Source organism: Tachyglossus aculeatus, chromosome 9 (genome assembly GCF_015852505.1).
Source record: "Tachyglossus aculeatus isolate mTacAcu1 chromosome 9, mTacAcu1.pri, whole genome shotgun sequence".
Taxonomy (NCBI): domain Eukaryota; kingdom Metazoa; phylum Chordata; class Mammalia; order Monotremata; family Tachyglossidae; genus Tachyglossus; species Tachyglossus aculeatus.
The window spans coordinates 26,274,859-26,290,576 of record NC_052074.1 but is presented as its reverse complement, the minus strand read 5'-3'; the positions used below and the strand labels follow the sequence as shown (position 1 = coordinate 26,290,576).

The window sequence follows — 15,718 nt, the reverse complement described above, 5'->3', positions numbered from 1 at the left end:
CATACTGGAAGAATACCAAAGGTATAGTTCAATTGTAAATCGGATAGCCTAGTGGATGAATCACAGTCTGGGAACCAGAGGCACTGGGTTCTAATCCCAGCTCCACCACTTTCCTGCTGTGTGGCCTTGAGCAAATCATCTAGCTTCTCTGTGTCACAGTTTCTTCAACTGCAAAACGGAAATACAATACCTATTCTCTCACTTAGACCTTGAACCCATGTGGGTTAGGAACTGTTTCCATCCTGATAAACTTGTAGCTATTCTAGCGTTTAGAACAGTGCTTGACACACAGTAAGTGCTTAATGAATCGAGCACTCTTAGTAGTTCACAGCGACCGAGCTGAGTCTCAGAGCTAGCACAGAGCAAGCCTAGGTGAGGAGAGAGAAGGGTTTCTTAAACTGGCTTTAATGCCTTAATAGCTCTGGGAAGTGTGGTTAGCAGAAGCATCTCAAAGCAGAAGTACCAGCTCAGGAATGATCTATGATGGTAGATTCTGGTGTTTAGCAGTAATCTCATCCATTGTCTGCTGCTCTTGTTTTCTCCCGTCCACCACCTCCGTGTGCTTTACGGTCTTCTTCCTTAGCCGGGAAGAGTTATTTCCTCCTAATTTATTGCCACCGGCCTGACCCACGGCACCTTCTCTGCTCAGCTGGGAGGCCCGAAGAAATTCATCAGAAAAATCCATCTCCGAGCCTGTTTGAGGCAGATGGAAGGCCTAACGGATGCCGTGGAAAATGAAAACAAACATAAACCAAGCCGAGTTCCACCCTTGGCCTAGCCCTCTCCAGAACCATTCATCACTGTCGCAAGTCGCCTCGGGATCCTGGCCTGCACTGAGTTATCTCTGGGATCGAGCTGAACCTACTGCTGCTTCTTTGCTGGCTTCTCCATTGCCTGGTCCAGAGGACCTGATTCTTTGCAGGAGTTCCTAGAATTGCTAAATGTCTTGGAGGATTGGGGTCAGAGCCCCAAAGACCAGACTTGAGTGAGGCCTTTAGCCTCGTTTTACCTCTAAGTTAAGTACTTACCATGTGCCCAGTGCTTAGTACAGGGGAATATTAACGGATCATTTTGTCCGGAGGCAGCATTTTAAGGTCCATCTTCAATCGATTAATTCATACATACATTCAATTGTATTTATTGAGCACTTACTGTGTGCAGAGCACTGTACTAAGCGCTTGGGAAGTGCAAGTTGGCAACATATAGAGACGGTCCCTACCCAACAACGGACTCACAGTCTAGAAGTTAAACAACGGTATTCATTCAGAGAATGTTATTCAGAGAAGCAGTGTGGCTCAGTGGAAAGAGCACAGGCTTTGGAGTCAGAGGTCATGGGTTCAAATCCCGGCACTGCCAACTGTCAGTTGTGTGACTTTGGGCAAGTCACTTCACTTCTCTGTGCCTCAGTTACCTCGTCTGTAAAATGGGGATTAAGACTGCGAGTCCCCCGGGACAGCCTGATCACCTTGTAACGTCCCCAGCACTTAGAACAGTGCTTTGCACATAGTAAGTGCTTAATAAATGCCATCATTATTATTATTATTATTCATTCATGCAATTGTATTTGTTGAGCAGTTACAGTGTGCAGAGCAGTGTATTAACCAATACATAGAGACAATCCCTGCCCACAACGGGCTAACAGTCTCTCTCCCTGTGTGTAGAGCACCGTACTAAGTACTTGGGAGGGTACAATATAACAGAGATACTAGACATGTTCCCTGCCCACAACATGTTCACAGTCTAAAGCTTTCACTTGAGTCTCCATGTATCTGGGAGGGAACTCAGAAAAGGACGCTGGAAAGGGTTCTGTTTGCAAGGCTGAGTGTTAAAACACAGGGATTGGTCCTCTTCTTCTATCAGCTCATGGCATATTTCGCTTCGCTTTGCAGGATTCTTTTCTTCTCATCTCACCGTTAGCTCTTCTGGGATATGGGTTTTCATTTACTCTTCACCTAGCTCAAGGGAAAGTTTTGGGAAGTACTTGCAGTCTACAATTCACTTTTAGATCTGTAGCTGTGGAGAAAGAGCAATAAGAACGTTAGACTAAATCTGGGGGAAAGTCCTCTCATGGTGACACTATCTATGAGTGTATTTTTGAACATCTTTAAGAGAGAATTCTTGGGCATCTGCAAAATTCCGCTTCCATTAATGGAGGCATTACTCAGATACTTATGCTTAAGTGGAGAAAATGATGAGGTACTTTTAGCCAGACTTAAATTATTTTTGCTGGTGTGGTCTCTCATCCTGTGTCCAGTGACATTCATTGCAAGGTGGAAGTTTGGGAGAATGGATACAGCTTTGGTCAGGGAACCAATCCATCAATCAATGACCTTTATTGATTGATTGAACAGAATATCTCTATCTGAACAGAAGCAGACACCACTGTAAAGTTCTTTAACTGCCATTCCTAACATTGGCACGACTTACCCTCTCAACTCAAAATTGTGAGGATGGGCATCCCACCATAATAATGTTGGTATTTGTTAAGTGCTTATTGTGTGAGAAGCAGCGTGGCTCAGTGGAAAGAGCACTGTCTTTGGAATCAGAGGTCACGGGTTCTAATCCCAGCTCTGCCAAATGTCAGCTGTGTGACTTTGGGCAAGTCACTTCACTTCTCTGTGCCTCAGTTCCCTCATCTGTAAAATGGGGATTAAGACTGTGAGCCCCCCATGGGACAACCTGATCATCTGGTAACCTCCCCAGTGCTTAGAACACTGCTTTGCAATATTAAGCACTCTATAAATTCCATCATTATTATGATTATTATTATTATGTGCCAAGCACTGTTCTAAGCACTAGGGTAGATACAAGGCAACCAGCTTGCCCCATGTGGGGCTCACAATCTTAATCCCCATTTTACAGGTGAGGGAACTGAGGCACAGAGAAGCTGTGACTTGCCCAAAGTCACACAGCTCATAAGTGGCGGGGCCGAGATTAGAACCCACGACCTCTGACTCCCAAGCCCGGGCTCCTGTCACCAAAACCATGCTGCCATCCACACTCTCCTACTGTGCAGCTGTGGTCAGTCCTTCAATTTGGTTTGGTCTCAGTCAGTCAGTCAATCGTATTTATTGAGTACTTACTGAGGGCAGAGCACTGTACTAAACACTTGGGAGAGTAGAATACAGCAATATGACAGACACATTCCCTTTCCACATTGAGCTTACAGTCTACAGAAATGTATCTCAAGGGATAACAGATTTCTGCCTATTTTAGGGGGTGCCGAGGGAATTGTAAAATGTGCTGTTTGATTCTTCAGTTTATGGTTTTTGCTCAGCAGAGTGGATTAGCCAGGACTAGGGTCTGTTCTAAGTTACAGAGATTGCTCTTGTCTACACATCCTTGAAATGAGTCACCCTTCTTCCAGATCTCTGAAACTCAGTAACCAGAATTTAGGGCTGTCAGCCCCAAAACACCTAAGAAACACCTAAGGCACCTAAGAGACACTTCGAAAATTTCAGAAAAGCTAGACAGCGTGCAAAACAATAAAGAGAATGGTCTCCTGCAAGGTGTGGAAACTGCCTCTGGATACAAGGCTCATTTGGAAAAGAAGAGCTAAAATTTCAATTCATTTCCAACTTTCAAGTACAGATGAGGCATTAAGAACAAAGCAACCGGAAACGTGATTAGGTTTCCATGTGGGTTTCTGGGAGTTTACTCAAATAATCTTCCAGAGATTCAGTTAAACTCTAAGTGCTTTTTGGATTCTCAATTGTAATTCCTACCTCAAATCTCAAATCAGAGCCTCCCCTCCTCTTGTACCAGCCTGGCTTTTAGAGGAGCTAACTGAGAGGGAGACGGACTGAGTGAATTTGTCTTTTTCACAGAAATCTCTTTCCGTGTATGGATGTGTGGTGGGAGCCTAGAAATTATCCCCTGCAGCCGAGTCGGACATGTCTTCCGGAAGAAACATCCTTATGTTTTCCCTGAGGGAAACGCCAACACTTATATAAAGTAAGTGCATTTCCTAGCTGCTCCCATTATGGAGAACCGTGCATCCCCTTCAGTGACTATAGAGAACATTTGGCCGAAACTTGAACTTCGAGGGGCAGCCTTCTCAGGATAACCACCGAGAAGGGTGAAGAGTTCCAGCAACCATCCAGATGATGGAATCGGCCTATCTCTGAGCGAGCTTGTGGAGCTGACTAGCAGAGGTCTACTTTTAGTTCCAAACATTTAGTCTAGGCAGAGACATTTGGCCTATTGAATGTCCCTGGATCCTGATTTTCCACATCTGAGTATTTCAGAAGGTTCTGCTCGCTCCATCTTCAGATGCGATTGTCATAACATCGACTTCTCCCCGACTCTGCTGTCAGAAGGCAGGGGTGAAACAGGGAATATAGGCTCTCGGAATGCTAATGGTTTGAACCCAGTTGCCGAAGTTAATCATTTCCACCCTCCAGTGGCAGCAAGGTTAGGCGATGTGGTTGCTGGCATTCATTCATTCAATCAATCGTATTTATTGAGCGCTTACTGTGTGCGGAGCACTGTGGCACATGATGGATTACTAGGTAAACAGGTCTCCACTTAATTTTTTTAAATGGTATTTGCTAAGCACTTACTAAGTGCCAGGCACTGGAATAAGCACTGGGGTAGATACAGTCAATCAGGTTGGACACAGTTCCTGTCCCACATGGGGCTCACAGGCTAAATCCCCATTTTACCAAGGAGGTAACTGAAGCCCAAAGAAGGGAAGTGACTTGTCCAAGGATTTATCCATCCGTAACATTTCAGGCCCTTTTCAGGAGGTCCCAGCTGGAATATAGGATGGAATGCCCACCCCACTTTGCCAGATGCAGATTCATTCAATTGTATTTACTGAGCGCTTGGGAAGCACAAGTCGGCAACATATAGAGACGGTCCCTACCCAACAGCGGGCTCACAGTCTAGAAGGGGGAGACAGACAACAAAACAGAACAGTTTAGAGCATCAATATCCTGAATGTCTTTTAACCTGGAAATCTCAAGGCTTTTCCCTCTGGGTTCTGCCCCTCTGTAATCATCCTCTTTCCCTAGGAACACCAAACGCACAGCCGAAGTGTGGATGGATGAGTTCAAACAGTACTATTACGCAGCCCGCCCAGCCGCCCAGGGGAGGCCATACGGAGAGTAAGTGTCGCTCTCGAGCGGTGAATAGAAGTTAGCCAGGAGAGGCCAGCTGGAAACAGGCAAAACCATGATAAAGTACACTCTAGTATGTCAAGGAAGATGCTCTTCTTGGAGTAGAAAACTTCAAGAATCCTGTTGTCAGCCGATCTTATTTATTGAGCACATACTGTGTGCAGAGTACGGTACTAAGTTCTGGGAGAGTACGGTATAACAATATAACGGTTACATTCCCTGCTCACAACGAGCTTATAGTCTAAAGGAGCTTTTTGCTTCTCTTACAGCCAGTTGTTTTGAAGGAGGAGTTACTCTTTAATAATCGTGATTTTGGTATTTGTTAAGCATTTACTGTGTGCTAAGCACTGGGGTAGAAGCAAGATAATCAGGTTGGACACAGTCTAAAAGGGAAATAGAACAGATACTTAGTCCCTGTTTTAGAGGTGAGAAAACTGGGACACAGAGAATTAAAGTGACTTGGCCAAGGTCAAACAGCCAACAAGTGGCAGAGCTGGGATTAGAACCTAGGCCCCATGATCTTTCCATTAGGAAACACTGCTCCTCTCAGACTAGATGTTTCTTAGCTCCCCATATCACGAGGCGGGGAAACAGAGCTCACCCCTGCCCTGTCTTGTGATTGAACTGTGAAAGCATAGCCAGGAGGCATGCTTAGCTTTTGGTTCTGCACTCTTGAATCCGCACTGTGCCAACGTGTCTTCCCTGGAAGGGCAGCAAGATTTTTGGAAGAACAGAAGGCATGGACACATCTGGGCAAGGCCTCAACTGGACCGTAGTTGAGTTTCCACACAGCCTAAGCCCAGAGTGAAATGGAAGTTGCCCTGGAAAATTTGCCTCATCTTAAAACCTGGCTGCTAGCATTTGTTTGGCCTGAGCAGTCCCTGCAAATTCATCCCTCAAACAATTCCACAGCATTGTGGCCTAGTGGACAGAGGACGGGGCTTGGAGTCAGAAAAACCTAGGTTTTAATCCTGCCTCCACCACTTGTCTGCTGTGTGACCTTGGGCAAGGCACTTCACTTCTCTGTGTCTGTTATCACATCTGTAAAATGGGGATTAAGACTGTGAGCCCTATGCGGGACATGGACTGTGTCCAACCTGATTAGCGTGTATCTAGCTCAGAACAGTAGCTGACATCACAGTTATTGAATTCCTATTTTACAGATGAGGAAACTGAAGTACTGACATGTGAAGTGACTGGTCCAAGGTCACCAATAACACATTGCTGCCACTGAGTCTCCCGCCACTGGCAAACTCAGTTCCCCTTTTAGTCTTATTTGTTAAGCGCTTACTAAGTGCCAGGCACTGTTCTAAGCCCTGGGTTGGATTCAAAATGATCAGATTGGACACAGTCCATGTCTCACATGGGGCTCACAGCCTTAAACCCCATGTTACAGATGAGGTAACTAAGGCGCAGGGAAGTGAAGTGAATAAGGTCATACACAGCAGACAAGTGGTGGAGCCAGGATTGGAACCCAGGTCCTTCTGACTCCAAGGCGTGTGCTGTATCCACTAGGCCATGCTGCTTCTCATGCTGCTCCTTTGCAGTGTATGAAATGACCAACAGTAGGGGAAGTTGAAAAGGGGGTTAGACAGACACTGAGTAGAGTCCTAATTCAAGCTATTATTTTTACTGCTTTTTTACTGGGAAGTAGAATGAGTTTCTGAACTATGGATCAATCAATCTAGCAGTGGTACTTTCTTTAGAGCACTGTACTAAGCGCTTGGGAGAGCACAGTACAACAGAGTTGGTAGATATGTTCCCTGATCACAACAAGCTTATCTAAAATCTGTATGTCTTTGCTATTGTTATTATTATAAAGCTTTCTGTGGCCCTTTCTAGAGTAAAGCATTTTGCCGCCTCTTGCGTACTAATCCTCTAAGCACCAGAGAAAGAGAGGCAGACTCTAAGTGCCACTTGGAAACCCACTTATCATTCTCGATGTTCTCTTATTGTGGAAGATTTTCCTCATTCTTCATGAGCATGACTGGGGACAACCACACTGGTAGTTCTTTAAGCTTGTTTTCTCTCCTTTTCTCTCCTCAGTATCCAGAGCAGAGTGGAACTGAAGAAAAGTTTGAAATGTAGACCTTTCAAGTGGTACTTGGAGAGTGTTTATCCTGAACTCAGGTATTCATCTTGATTCCGTGAAGTCCTGCTGTCAGTTGGAGAAAGTGAAGATAGTGGAGGAACAACCACCATGATGGTTTAGGAGTCAAAAAATAATATCCCCTGGGAGGGAAGATGAAAGGGACTGGGATTACTTTAACATGGATAAGAGAAGGCTGAGATGTGACTCAATTAAGATTTTAATGGTACTACTAATAATAATATTTGTTGAGCCCTTACTATATGTCAAGTACTGTTCTAAGCACTAGGGTAGATACATCTGTTATTCTCCATCTACTCTGAGGTCAGAGACCACAAAATAGATTTGAGATGCAGTGAGAGGGATTGGGGAAGAATTTCTTGCTAGGAAAGGTTATAAGAAAGTAGAATGTTTTAGCCAGGAAGGTTAAGTTATCTTCTCCTTCAGAGGGCTTTAAATTCGAAAGACTCCATGTGGTTGGGGTGATTTCATTTAACTCTCACTGGAGGCATGGGAATGGATTTGATAGCCTGATCAGCTCCCTGTGAGTCTGTCTCATCTTGCGGGAAATGCTGTTGGCTTCCGGGGGCTCTGGGGAAGAGAGTGTGGATGACTCAGTGCAAACCATCACCACTAGTAAAACACGACTTCAGACACAAGTCCTACTGGTGGCAGAATGTCACCGACTTGACCTGTACCACATATTAGATGTTGCGTTGCTCACGGCAATCCTCTCCTGGAATGGGTTTTCTTTTTATTCATTCAATCGTATTTATTGAGTGCTTACTGTGTTCAAAGCATTGTACTAAGTGCTTGGGAGACTGCAGTATGATAATAAACGGACACATTCCCTACCCACAACCATCTTGCAGTCTAGGCAGAGGGAGACTTGCTATGGCAGTCCATAATAAGATTCTCCATCACCACTGGAACACATCCAGTTCCCATGTCAACAATAAGGGCTGATAAAGGCATATGGAGAACAGACTCAAAAAGGCTTGGGTAGAGAACACGGAAAGCCGTAACCCTTCCTTTTCCCTTGACTTCAGAATTCCTGAGGAAACCTTAGCCCAGACTGGAATCATCCGACAGAGGCAGAAATGCTTGGAATCCCAACGCGTGGAGGGCCAGGAGTTCCCAGCCCTCATCTTGAGTCCTTGCATCACGAGCAAAGGAGAGGCCTCAGGGACCCAGGTACTAACAATGATTGGAGTATTCATTAAAGCACTTGCTGTGTGCCAAGCACTCAACTAAACCCTGAAGTAGATACAAGATAATCAGACCCCACATGGGACTCACAATCTAAGTAGGAGAGAGAGCAGGTATTGAATCCCCATTCTGCAGATGAGGGAACTGAGGCACAGAGAAGTTAGGTGACTTGCCTAAGGTCACATACAGCAGTTAAGTGGTGGAGCTGGGATTAGAACCCAGGTCCTCTGATTCCCAGGCCCGTACTCTTTCCATTTGGCTTCAAGGCTCTCCATCACCTCACCCCCTCCTACCTCACCTCCTTTCTCTGCTTCTCCAGCCCAGCCCGCACCCTCTGCTCCTCTGCCATTAACCTCCTCACTGTGCCTTGTTCTCACCTGTCCCGCCGTCGACCCCCGGCCCACATCCTCCCCCTGGCCTGGAATGCCCTCCCTCCGCACATCCACCAAGCTAGCTCTCTTCCTCCCTTCAAAGCCCTACTGAGAGCTCACCTCCTCCAGGAGGCCTTCCCAGGCTGACCCCCCTCCTTCCTCTCCCCCGCCCTACCTCCTTCCCCTCCCCACAGCACTTGTATATATGTTTGTACAGATTTATTACTCTATTTATTTTACTTGTACGTATTTACTATTCTATTTCTTTTGTTAATGATGTGCATCTAGCTTGACTTCTATTTATTCTGATGACTTGACACCTGTCCACATGTTTTGTTTTGTTGTCTGTCTCCCCCTTCTAGACTGTGAGCCCGTTGTGGGTAGGGACCGTCTCTATATGTTGCCAACTTGGCCTTCCAAGCGGTTAGTACAGTGCTCTGCACACAGTAAGCACTCAATAAATACGATTGAATGAATTAATGAATTTGGCCACACTAACGCACCGGTCCAGGTAACACACTGGGCTACCATTAAACAACTTGAATCAGAGATGAGAAAGACCACCAAAGGATCTAGCCCCGCTTACCTGCTTTTCTAAAGCAATCAATCATATTTATTGAGTGCTCACAGTGTACTAAGTGTTTGGGAGAGTACAACACAGTATACCAGACACATTCCCTGTCCCAAATGTGCTAAAAACAGCATGTGATTCCCGGACACATTGTAGGCAGAAATCAGAGCAGACGATGAAAATTGAATTGTCCCATCATTTCCAGCTGAGTTTACTCCCTTTGTTTCCAGATGCATAGAATTTCTCTGAAAGAGCTTAATATTCATCATTGAATCCTCTGTCGAATTACCTGTTAAATTTGGAATCTTTTTAAACTTTACTTGCAGGTGGAAAAAGGAATCCAATGTCAGTCAGAACATACTCTCTAACCCTCAAATAATAGATCAATAAAAGAAAAATATATATAATGGGCATTGTAGCTTTAAGGTAGAGATCACAAGCCTATGGAAGTCAGAAAATTCTTAGTTACAAGATTTCCACTAACAACCCGAGTTCTTTTAAGCACCTGTTGTTATATCCCCTCAAGTGCTTAGTATAGTTCTCTCAGCAAAATAGGTGCTCAGCAAATAGCAAACTGATTGATTGACATCACTTCATCATACAACATGCGCGTAGGAAAGCACAGAACGTATGGATGGGAGTGAGAAAGGTACAATGCATGTCAGTAATTCAGGTTATCCACACAAATTAGTAAAAGAACAACTTTGAAATGCATTTTCAGTATTAGATTCTATATTTCATTATCTATGATTCTAGAAGGACCAGCTATAGTCTTTTGCATTCCATGATGCTATACACTATTATGTCCTGTGTCTTAGAATGGATTCCATACCTTTTAGACTGTGAGCCCACTGTTGGGTAGGGACTGTCTCTATATGTTGCCAACTTGTAAATCCCAAGCGCTTAGTACAGTGCTCTGCACACAGTAAGCGCTCAATAAATACGATTGATTAAGAAGGTATGAAAATATCATCTAAGAACTTGTTAGAGTTCACAGAAGATAGAGCAAACTGCGGCAAGATACAACCAATTCCAATCTCTTACACAATTAAAATCTCACCCTTAACTTTACATGATTGTGGGTTTTCTTTGTGCATTTTTTTAAGTTATCTTGGTAGTTGGAGACTGCCTGGATATCTGTATTAGATATGTTATCTGGAGACTTAGTTTCTGAAATTGACTATCTCAAATATGCTGCACAGACTGGGATGTCATGTCACCTCGCTGAACTTCAGATTTTTTCTCTGTAAAATGGTGGTTAAATATCTGTTCTTTTTTCTCCTTAGACTGTGATTCATTCATTCAATCGTATTTATTGAGCTCTTACTGTGTGCAGAGCACTGTACTAAGCGCTTGGGAAGTACAAGTTGGCAACATATAGAGATGGTCCCTACCCAACAGTGGTAGAAAGTGTCACATGATCCCCATGTGGGACAGGGACTGTGTTTAATCTGATACTGTACCTGCCCCAGTACTTGCTACATAGTAAGCGCATAACAAATACCACAATCAGTATCATTATTATTATTATTATTATTTGCCTCTTCCTACCACTTTCTCCTTAGAAAACATTTCCCCTCAGCTCCCTGTGGGCAGGGAATGTGTCTACCAACTCTGTTATATTACACTCTTCCAAGCGCTTAGTATGGTGCTCTGCACAAAGTGAGCTCTCAATAAATGCCCTTGATTATGAGTCAAAGAGTTATAGAAGTAGTCCTTTAAACCTCCTCAATCCAGTCAGACTCTGAGAATCAATGTGGAGAGGGAAGGAAGTGGCAGATGAAATTATCCAGCTGGGTCCCTTCAACCCCATCCATGACTATTTATTTATTTATTATTTATTTATCTATCTATCTATCTATTTATTTATTTATTCATTCATTCATTCATTCATTATTTATTTATTTATTTATTTATTAGGTGACTGAGGCCCAGAGACGTTAAGTGACTTGCCTCAGATCACCCAGCACACATGTGGCGGAGCCGGAATTAGAACCCAGTTCCTTCTGACATCCAGGCCTGTGCCCTATTCACTAGGCGATGCTGCTTCTCTTTCATTCATTCATTCATTCAATCTTATTTACTGAGCGCTTATTGTGTTCAGTGCACTGTACTAAGCGTTTGGGAAGTACAGGTTGGCAACATATAGAGACGGTCCCTACCCAACAGTGGGCTCACAGTCTAGAAGGGGGAGACAGACAACAAAACAAAACATATTAACAAAATAAAATAAATAGAATAAATATGTACAAATAAAATAAATAGAGTAATAAATACATACATATATACATATATATAGGTGCTGTGGGGAGGGGAAGGAGGTACAGCGGGGGGGATGGGGAGGGAAAGGAGGGGGAGTGTTTTGCACACAGTAAGCACTTAGTAAATGCCATTCTCATCATCTTAATGGTGGAATCGCAGTGAGCGGTGGCTGACGGATCCTATGCTGTTTTCTCCCTCTCCAGGAATGGACCTACACTTATGCCCAGCAGATTCGCCAGCAGCAGCTCTGTTTGTCTGTTCACACCCTTTTCCCTGGGTCTCAGGTGCTATTCTCCCCTTGCAAGGAAGAGGATGGGAAGCAGGTAAGGCCAACCCGGAATTTTGGAACGGTATCCCCGAGCTGTGGAGGAGAAGGCTGCTGAGACCATTTGGGGAGCAAGAGCTCTCCCTTCATTCTCTGGGATGGAGCCAGCAGAGGTAGCAACTGGGCACAATTCTCTCAGGTTCCCATCTTCACTGTCACCTGTCTACATGTTTTTTTTTGTTGTCTGTCTCCCCCATCTAGATTGTGAGCCCGCTGTTGGGTAGGGACCATCTCTATCTGTTGCTGACTTGTACTTCCCAAGCACTTAGTACAGTGCTCTGCACACAGCAAGCGCTCAATAAATACGATTGAATGAATTAATGAATGAATGAAAGCTCGCTGTGGGCAGTAAGCATGTCTACCAACTCTGTTGTTGCAGAAAATATGTCTACGAACTCTATTTGTTGTTATACTCTCCCAAGCACTTAGTATAGTGCTCTGCATGCATGAAGTGCTCAATAAACATAATTGAAGGCTGTGAGTCCCATGCGAGACAGGAACTGTGTCCAACCTTATTCACTTGTATCTACCTCAGCACTTAGAAGTCTGCTGGACACATAATAATAATAACTGTGGTATTCGTTAAGCACTTACTATGTGCCAGGCCCTGTACTAAATGCTAGAGTAGTTACAAACTAATCAGGTTTGATATAGTGCTTATGTCCCACATGGGGCTCACAGTCTTAATCCCCACTTTACAGATGAGGTAACTGAGGTACAGAGAAGCGAAGTGACTTGCCCGTGGTCACACAGCAAACAAATGATAGGGTCAGGATTAGAAGCCATGTCCTTCTGACTCCAGCCCATTCTCTTTCCCCTGGGCCATGCTGCTTGTCAATCAGTCTTGCAAACAGGATTAATTGTCCATTGGACAATAATTAATAAAAATTGTGGTACTTCTTAAGCGCTTACTATGTATCAAGCACTGCACTAAGTGATGGGGTAGATACGAGGTCATTAGGTGCTACGTGGGGCTAATGGTCACTACCAGTTTCTGAGTTTTGGGGCATCGTAATGCTTTTTTTGGGTAAATATTGAACTCACAGGGATCCCTCAAAGTCAGTATATGTTCCTAAAATGAGTAAAAGACTGTCCGGTAGCCCTGGAGGACTATCTACTGAGGTTTCAGCCTCAAACTCACTCCCCTCCCCTGAGGGCTTGCTTTGGACAGGGCTTTCAGTGAGGCCACTTAATCCACACTGCTCGATTTTGGCAGGTTCCAGTCCTTCCCTCATCAAACCTAGTTATGTTTTCTTCTCCCTTTGAACTCATTACAGCTTAATGCTCCAGAAGGCCCATTTGGTGTGATGTTATAAGCGTCGTGTTAGAAGCAGCATGGCCAGTGGAAAGAGCATGGGCCTGGGAGTGGGAGGACCTGAGCTCCTCCATTTCTCTGCTGTGTGACCTCGAGAAAGTCACTTTACTTCTGTGCCTCAGTTACCTCCTCTGTAAAATGGGGATTAAAGGTGTGAGCCCCAAGTTGGACATGGACTGTGTCCAGCTTGATTATCTTGTATCTACCTCAGCACTTAGTATAGTGTTTGGCATATAGTAGACACTTAACAAATGCAAAAAAAAAAGCACCCAGCACAGTGTCTGCATTCACCATCTGCCTAGTACAGTGCTCTAATAATAATAATGATGGCATTTGTGAAGCGCTTACTATGTACAAAGCACTGTTCTAAGCGCTGGGGGGGGCTACAAGGTGATCAGGTTGTCCCACGTGGGGCTCACAGTCTTCATCCCCATTTTACAGAGGAAGGAACTGAGGCGCAGAGAAGTGAAGTGACTTGCCCAAGGTCACACAGCAGACATGTGGCAGAGGCAGGATTAGAACCCATGACCTCTGACTCCCAAGCCCGGGCTCTTTCCACTGTGCCACACTGCTTCTCTTGCTGCTGCTCTGCACCCAGTTGGGCTTTATTAACTATGATGATGATGGTAGTTGCCCAGTTGGTTCCAGCATGTGAATGCCTGAACAGCATAAAATGCCTTTTCTGATCTGCCCAGCTCCTTTATTGCTTTAAGAGTATTTATTAAGCACTTACCATGTGCCAGGCACTGTACTGAGCATTGGAGTAGATACAAGCTAATCCGTTTGGCTACAGTCCGTGTCCAACATGGGGCTCAGAATCTTAATCCCCATTTTACAGATGAGGGAACTGAGGCACCAAGGAGTGAAATGACATCCCCAAAGTCACACAGCAGACAAGCGTCAGTGCTGAGATTAGAACCCAGATCCTTCTGATTTCCAGGCCCCTGTTGTATCCGTTGGGCCACGCTGCTTCTCCTATTTTGCTTTGAAGCTTATTGGCTGGTAAAATATGTTCTCCTCCTGGGTTTTGGCCACAAGTGTGTTGACTCTGCTTTTTAATGCACTCAACATCACTTAGTTGCCGTTTTATTACCCAAGGAGATCAATGCTCGGCGAGGTCTTATCTCCGTAGCTGGAATAAGTTCGGATTTTGTTCCGACGTTCGGAGCCGGGGTTGGTCTCGGAGACCCAAACTTAAGCTTTCTCTCTCTCTCTCTCTCTCTCTCTCTCTCTCTCTCTCTCTCTCTCTCTCTCTCTTTCTCTTTGGTAGCGATGGGCCAAGTCTGGTCCCCACCTTGAGCATTTGGCTTCCCGCCTCTGCCTGGACACCGAAATGGTGGGAGACGGCAGCGAGGACAGCAGAGAGATGGTCGTTAACCCCTGTGAGATCTCCATCATGAGCCAGCGTTGGGACATGGTGCTTTCCTGAGCAGCCGGGCCGGCTCTCGTTTGGACCGAGCCGACACTAAAACCAAGTCCAGTGGGGCGACGGGGTGGAGACGGGGTGGAAATTCCCCAGTAGAGTCGTGCGGCCGGGAGACGGGAGGCTGTCTGTGGTCCCCCAAAAGGCACGATAGGCCAGCGCCCGGAGGGAGAGCCCCCAATACGTACTAGGGACCAACATCTCAGGCAGGGTGGGGGAACGGATGCTGCTCAGAGCTGCAGCTGATCCCAGGCGAGGCCTCTCCGACAAGTTTTCCCCTCACCGTTGTCCTCTCAGTCCCTCGGGATTCGGAAGAAAATCCCATCTGGACCTAGAGCCTGCGCTATTTATCGTCCCCTCTGTAACGGAAGCAGCGGTCTGAAGGGGAAGCCCAGGATGCAGTGAGCCTGGCGGAGGAGACCAAGACGGAAAGTTGGGGGACTTCGAGAAGGAGGAGCTGACCAAGATAACCCAAGAGTAGCCACTGGACTTTTGGTTACTTTGATTCTGTTTTCTGTGACGGAGCATTGTCCAGAGGAGGTTGGTGTCCCCAGAAAAGTTTCTAAGGAGCCATGAAGCCTAATCAAATAAGCTCTACCCAGATTTTAGATAGAATCTACCTCCTGCTGGATGCTTCCTGCATGGTCTTCTGATGATCGTGATAACACCCCAGCACTTAGTTTGGCACATGGAAAGCTCTTTAATAAATGCCATCGTTTGAATTATTAGCATTATCTTCTGGTCGCATGTGGGAGCGGGAAAGGGAAGGTGGGTGACATTGGAGGCCTGCGGGTTGTTGCCGAAGTTCAATTCATAGCATCATATTGGCATGACATAGTGGGTTTAGAAGGGAAGGCACTGTGGACAAATGGGAAAACGAGTGAATATATCACATGTCTTTTCACGTAGCAGAGCCACCTCCAACGTATCCGAAAAGATTAGGACCAAAACTATTTGGGGTAAGGAAAAGGCAGAGTTGCTAAACCAGTGACCGTGGAAGGAATAATCTTCCTTCAACTAGAAATTCATGGCT

General features: G+C 45.3%; 1 protein-coding gene across 2 annotated transcripts in view; it reads left to right on the top strand.

Annotated features, from left to right (window-relative positions):
* Positions 1 to 15,407, top strand: part of GALNT14 (polypeptide N-acetylgalactosaminyltransferase 14) — a 137,081-nt gene extending 121,674 nt beyond the window's left edge. For both annotated transcript variants that reach the window (XM_038751704.1, XM_038751703.1), the window contains 6 exons: positions 3,828 to 3,954; positions 5,016 to 5,108; positions 7,167 to 7,250; positions 8,259 to 8,403; positions 11,826 to 11,945; positions 14,533 to 15,407. In XM_038751704.1, the coding sequence (XP_038607632.1) occupies positions 3,828 to 3,954; positions 5,016 to 5,108; positions 7,167 to 7,250; positions 8,259 to 8,403; positions 11,826 to 11,945; positions 14,533 to 14,691 (728 nt within the window). In that variant the 3' untranslated portion in view covers positions 14,692 to 15,407. The remainder of the gene's footprint in view (positions 1 to 3,827; positions 3,955 to 5,015; positions 5,109 to 7,166; positions 7,251 to 8,258; positions 8,404 to 11,825; positions 11,946 to 14,532) is intronic.
* Positions 15,408 to 15,718: the final 311 nt, after the last annotated feature.